The sequence below is a fragment of the Bolinopsis microptera genome, chromosome 7 (genome assembly GCF_026151205.1).
Source record: "Bolinopsis microptera isolate Bmic1 chromosome 7, MBARI_Bmic_1.0, whole genome shotgun sequence".
NCBI classification, from domain to species: domain Eukaryota; kingdom Metazoa; phylum Ctenophora; class Tentaculata; order Lobata; family Bolinopsidae; genus Bolinopsis; species Bolinopsis microptera.
Window position 1 is genome coordinate 16,646,981 of NC_087078.1, and position 6,941 is coordinate 16,653,921.

The 6,941-nt window shown below is 39.6% G+C and overlaps 1 protein-coding gene across 1 annotated transcript; it reads right to left on the reverse strand.

Moving 5' to 3' along the window:
- Positions 1-1,267: 1,267 nt before the first annotated feature.
- On the reverse strand, positions 1,268-3,468 carry LOC134818564 (uncharacterized). Its single transcript, XM_063828180.1, has 2 exons — positions 2,459-3,468; positions 1,268-1,342 (listed from the first exon to the last, which is right to left on the reverse strand). The coding sequence occupies exon 1, from the start codon at positions 3,440-3,442 to the stop codon at positions 2,465-2,467; it is 978 nt and encodes a 325-aa protein (XP_063684250.1). The 5' UTR covers positions 3,443-3,468; the 3' UTR covers positions 1,268-1,342; positions 2,459-2,464.
- Positions 3,469-6,941: the final 3,473 nt, after the last annotated feature.

Consider the following 6,941-nt stretch of genomic DNA (forward strand, 5'->3'; position numbering starts at 1 on the left):
AACCGAACCTATATCAGGGGGGGGGGCACCAATCTCATAAATACCTATGTAGATACTTATGGGAGGCCGACGGCCAGGCCCCCTCATTACTAGGGGGCCCAGGGAGATCAGATCATATCACTAATTAGTGACGTATAATTAGTGATGTGATCCATCAGTAGGATTTAACTGACCTAGAAATGGGCTAGATACAGGGTAGAGTTCACATGTACATCATAGCAGTTCATTAAGAAGTAAACATGATCTTTAAGATTTGACCGCTCGACTCGTATATCACATAAGGGACGGGAGCTCTTGCTAAAGGGGGGTTCTCGTATCTAGGGATGTGAGACGTACGTGCCAAAGGCATGCAACGGGAGTGAGCCGATCAAGTGTTCTTAGGTATATATACGGGAAGGTGATAGACAATAGTATCGCATTCTATCAACATGCCTACCTTCTCCAAATTCATCTCTGGTCGGACAGGATGGATACATCTACTCCCGGAAGAAGGACAAGGATTCAGCCCTCAAGTCTGCCCAAAACCAAAAACGCACACCCACGAAGCAGACCTCGCAGCTTCTGAGCGAAGAGAAGTCCTAGTGTCCCTAAAACGGAAACATGCAGACCAACCTCTTTCGGCGACGCAGAACCTCATCTCCGAAGCCCTGGTAGAGACCTCTCCTGCAGTGAACCAGACTCTTCCCAACATCATGTCCTTGGCCAGAATGATACAACGTTCCAGAGCTGTAGCATCAGGATCCTCCCAACACCAAGAGGCTACTACCTCAGAGGACTTTACCCTTCCTCCTACTTGTACCTCCACCAGAAGAGATGAACCCTTTGTCCTCTTTGATGGTTCTACAGATCGGGGAGTCAGAGTCATCGTATTCGCTACGAGCAGGAACATGGAGACTCTATCGGAGCACTCAAACTGGATCGCAGACGGCACTTTCTATGTATCACCGAAGATCTTTCTTCAGTCTTACACCATCCACTCAGTTGTAGACAACAAATGTGTTCCTTTGGTTTATATTTTAAATGGTGACAAGAAAGCAGAGGCAAAAAAAATCTCAACATAACTATTTTTTATTCCTGTCATCTTTGACATCAAATTAGAATGTTTTGAACTAAAATTAAATCTGCTGAACGACTTCCGATGAGTCTTAATGCCTGAAAAACTCCTGCCGGAGGCGGCGGCCTTCGGCCGCCTCCTCCGGCCGGAGTGCACGCTTCGCGTGCACGAAAGAGGCTTGTAACGTGTACCAAAGGGGGTATAATAGTAAAGGGGGTATAATAGTAAAGGGGGTACATAGTATACCCACAATAAATGCACCGGTCGTGCTTGCCAGCACTGTGACTGCTATAAATACCTTATCGGACCTTATTTGGACGGACATTACATGAACGGACATAATTATGAACGGACATTAATATGAACGCTCGAAGGCATTCAAAACCATCAAAAATCCGAATTTTAAAAAAATTTGACGTTTTTTTAATTTCAGCAAATGATTTTTAAATCCATTTTTATACAGTAAGTAAGAAAAGCAGTCATTAAGCAGTAAAAATGTTAAAATATGTGTACATAATCAGTTTCTAATATCAGTATCACACATCATCTTCATCAAATGGGTTTTTGTGCATAAAATAGTCCATGCATCAGTGAATTCAATCTTTTATATGGAAACCTTTTTTTATCAAACTACCCCGGTCCTGCATTTCAGTGTTAACTTTTACAAGCCATTCGGCGTGAAGTGGTTTTATCTTATACAACTTAAGGTTAACCTTAAAACACGTGGAGCTTTCCCAGCACTTATCTGTTTCATTACCTCCCCTGAGTAATATGAGCTATAACAACGTCGGACAATGTCCTTGGCAACACGATTTACCGTAATATCTAGAGGCTGGAACAAGTTTGTCATGTTGGCGGGGACTAGTTCATGAACTATGTTGTAGAGTGCCATAATTTCGTTGACTTTTTTCCGCCAAGTGACCCTTGAAAACATCATATACTACTACTAGTAAAGTTTTCTGTGCCTCCGGCAGACCAAGGAGAACCTTTCCGTCGTTAACTTACGGCACAATAAAGTTCTCAAAGTTGTCATATTCTGGACAAAAAGTTCGAAATGGAAAATTTTTTGACGGACTTTGACTTGGACGGAAATTAATTGAACGGACTTAATTTGAACGGACATTAAGATGAACGCTAGGGCCTCCAGCGTTCAAGTAATGTCCGTCCAAATAAGGTCCGATAAGGTAAGATTAAAAATTAACATGCAAATTCATCTTAATGATAAGATGACAATTTGATGTTTGATATTTTAGATTAACAGATAATATAAATGTGTAATGTCTTTCAACGGTGTTTAGTTAAGACTAAATCCTCTTTATCCAAGAACCTAGTGAGCCTGTGAAATCTTTGTACATATATAACTGTAAGGCCTCACCTTCAATCTTGTTATCACTATCTCGATACTTCCATCTAAATTGGCGTTTCAGTGATAACATCGTCGGTGGGTACTGCCATAGGCGACATTTCCTCATCTCTAAGCGCTCTCAAATATCTAACACAATTTGAACATTTAGCACCAAAACTTTGGACAATATTACTGAAAAATGTTCTCAAAGCGTTGTCATAGAGCAACGGGTTCATGACGGAATTGAGGGGTAAAACTATCATGGCGTAAGTGACGTACCAATCTGTAGCATCGATTGACCCGAGATTGTGGAGCCCGCTGATGATTATGAATGGAACCCAACAAACAAAATCTGTTGCTATGATGATTGCAACCCTGTTCTGCATTGCCCGGTTTTTAAGGAGAGCATCTAGATTTTTGTTTTGTCCAGAACTCCTGGACGATTTCTGAGTTTTTATGTTGATCAACAAGTAGGACAAGGTAATCACCACAAAGCATAATAGGTTGACACCCAGCATGAGCCAGACTATCATATTTCCTTTCACGTCGATCATGTCCACATCCAATGTTGTTCGGCTTCTTCTAGGGTCGTCACTTCGAACGAAGTATTTAAAAAGGCATACACCATCATTACCATAAAAGTGAACAGCGCTTTTTTCTAAGCTTCCAGTTCCATAACTCTGGGTGAACATTCCATCAACCTTTTCGCTGATCTCAGTCCAAGATGTATCAGCAGAGAAACTTTCATTTTTGTAGTATGCTTCAAGAATCTTAATGTGCTTGATTTTGTTCGGAAAACCAATAAATAACTTGTAGTCTGGATCATAGAACATGCCTTGCACAAAGTAGTCTTCTAAGGCGGTGACCAATGGTACAATCGCTACTGATAGCGAAGCAGTAACGATTCCGATCACAATCACGACAGCTTTTAGAACTGCTCGTTTATTGACACGGGTGGGAGCGGCCATATCACTTTTCACGATTCCCCACATCCTGATTAAACTCAACACAGTCATCGAAAATAAGGAAAGTTGTGATCCCATAGTGCTGATCACTCCCAAAACAGAACAAGCACTTCCTGATAACCACTCTGCTTGAAATACACAGTAATCCTTTCCGAAAATAATACTGTCGAATACAGACAAAGCTACCAAGTACACTCCTATTAGCAAATCTCCTAATCCGATCATACAGACAAGCACTCTAGTACACAGCATGCCACCTGATTGGGATTCTTTTATGGAGCTTCCAACTTTGTTCACCATAATTACATTTAAAATTGCGGCCAAGAGGCCCAGTAGCCAGCAAATAAGTTTCAATGGCCAATTGGCTAAGATTTCCTTACCACACGACAGATTACATTCGTCAGATAAATCAAAGCAGTCAAATCTGCCATCGCACTTCTGGGAATGAGATATTAGGTGTTCTTTTACATCTGTCCGGTTTTTCGTATGCTCACAAACTAAATGGTTTGTACAAAGTCGTTCATCTGACAAATCACCACAGTCATCAACCAGGTTACAAACTTGGCTGTACTGAACACATTTTTTGTTATCACATTGGAAGTATGCATTTTCATATCCACCTTCATCAGTCATAGTCACAAATGTTAGAGCAGAATTGTTAGCGGGAGTGAAGACTCGATCAGGATACTGACCGGGGCATGAATCATAGTCTAGGGGAGTGTTCTGAAGAGGACAAGTAGAGTTTAGACATAAACCCATGCAACTCAAAAAGACATAATATTCACCAAATTGAGAACTACAGGTAACTTTGGATGTTGGGACATTTATTTTCGTTCTGACACCAAACGCATTTCCTGCTGGGCTCTTAAATTCCTGAATATTACAAGTTAAATTTTCAGATTCCTGCATTGATTCGCACAAATCTCGCACAGCACAACTCTTTATTACAGCAGATGTATTGATGCTCGGGATATCTCTTGAAATCGTACAGATATCATTTTCAACTTCACAAGAGTTTATACCATCACAAAGCAATTCTAACTCAACATACTCGTTTTTAGAATCTCCCGGACACAGCAAAACATCCTGACAGGTTTTGTTTCCTAAAGATACTCTATAGGTACCTTCATTTATCCCTCCACAATAGTTTATCAGCTCAATAGTTCCTTTTTCATCTTCTCCATTCAGACAATCTCTTTGATTATCCAGTAACCACGCGACAGGTATTGGCATGTTTTTATCAGCATTAAAGCTTCGACTGCAATTCAAATAACCCAACGTTGTGGAGTGACATATATCAAGAGTCTCATCACTACCATCAAAACAGTCACTAACTCCGTCGCAGAGTCTGTGTTTGTGGACAAGACAGTCTGCACTTAGCCCAGGTGGTGAATTACATTCATTTTCTAGGTTATCGTCACATAGATTAACCGGTTTGTTGATCAGCTTAAAATCACAAATCACGTACTTTGATATACTTGACATAAAACCATCGATTAAACAGTGACCACCCACTCTTTTAACATCTGTGCAGTTTGTCTGGTCTAGATAATTATAACAATACGGAAATGAATAGTATGAACTGAGATCAAACACACTACATCTAGTGAAGTTAAAAATGGGGACTTTCTTGTTAATTGTATGAATGCTTTTCTTGCCGTAATGAAGACAGGTGTGTAGTGTGGTGTTCTCAACATCACAGTTCATCTCATCCTCCCCGTGATAACAATGCTCGTGTCCATCACAAACTGTTACTGGGGATAAATTATCATAACGATCGAACGTACTACCACAGTTAATTCCGTATTTGTAACCACCGCACTGAATCTCATCTTCACAGGTTAAAGTGTCACATTTGTCATCGCACTCAATATTGGCGCTGCTGTCAGTAGTGCTCAATGATGTGTTCTTGTGAGAATAATTCCCACAATCCAAGTTACATGCGACAAAACTATTAACTCCTAACCTCGCATCAACACTAAAATTACCTCCACAGAGGAAATCGCCTTGTTTTGTTTTTTTCGTACTAAAACCACATGCCTGATAAACATACGGGTCATTTTTGCACACAGAGGAGACACTTGAGAGTATGTAACTCTCGGTTTCGCTGTCAGTCATTTCAGAGTTTTGTACATAGGTGACGTTCGAATAAGCACACTTATGAAAGTACTCTTTTTTACTCTCATCAAAACAAAGGTTCTTCAAAAATCCGCCAATGTTTGTTATAGTGCAACTACTGTGTGATACCTCCTGCTTTTCTATGGCACATCCTGGTAAATTGCTATATTCAATTTTGAAATATTTATTATATATAACGATTAAATACCCTAATAGTTCTACCCTTAATTGTAATGCATCTATGCAAGGCTTACTAAGCACTAATTGATCAATTTGAATTAATCGGAGGGCATTTAACATCAAAGATTACATTGTTAGTCGATTAGAAATTCCAATTTCAGTTAAAATTGGTAGTTAAAAATAAACCTGAATTACTAAAGCAGCGGAGCCAAATGCTGTCCCGGTATTTACAGTCGTGTCTCATAATCCTAGAATGACAATCTGATATGTCAGTGTCACTATTTTTACAGATAACTTCATCCATTGTAATTGAAACGTCTGATTGATTGCGCCAATCCCTGAATGTTTAAAACTTAGAAATAGAATATGCTTACACTTAAACGGTATATTAACTTATTAATTTCATAACGATTGCAAAGAGTTGACATATAAACATAATAAAATTGAAACTTACTCATGAACGTATTTTAAATTTCTCGGGTAAGTCCCCCAGTCTGAGAAATGATGTCCAATTGACCAACAAAAAAGCTGCGCTGAATGCCAATTAAACGAGTCCTTACATAAGGTACCATTTTTCTTTTCCCCGGTTTGTTTGTTGATAACTGTTGCGATCAGAAGACCTTCCTTATCATTTGTTCTCATTCTTCCATTAACCGAGTTAATTAAAGTTGCTCTTTCATACTTCCAAACACGCTCTGAAACGATCATGGAAATAATTAGCGAGAATTTGTATTCTTTAAAAGAGCAAATCAAGACAACATATTTACTTAGTACCGCATGATCTTTATTCATGGATACTTTTGTGTCAAATAAAATATTAAATTATATTAATAATGAAAGGACAGACTTAATTTGAACGGACATAAAAATATTGATATTCGACCAATTTATGGGCCAAAATCTATTAAATTAGGAGCGTATGCCCAAATATGGGTATATGGTTTTTGGCTCATAACTCAGTCATTTTGTGTCCAATCTGGATGAAAATTTATATAGGAGTTCAAGAGACGGGAGACCACTAGCTACAAGTAAAGCACCTAAAACCTGGGTTTTGGACATGTTCAGGGGATTCGGCCTAATTTGGACAAAATATGGGCGTGGCTGCCCCGCGGTCGCCGGAGGGCGGTTGTGGTCCGGGACTCCCTCAAAATTTTGGTCACCGGTCCTAGCTTGATCTATCTCATAATCAAGTTTCACAAAAATACCCCTTGGCCCCCCCCCCCCTCCCCCTTAAATAAAGTCCGGTAAGGTAAATAAACGTACGAGCACGTAGTTGTAA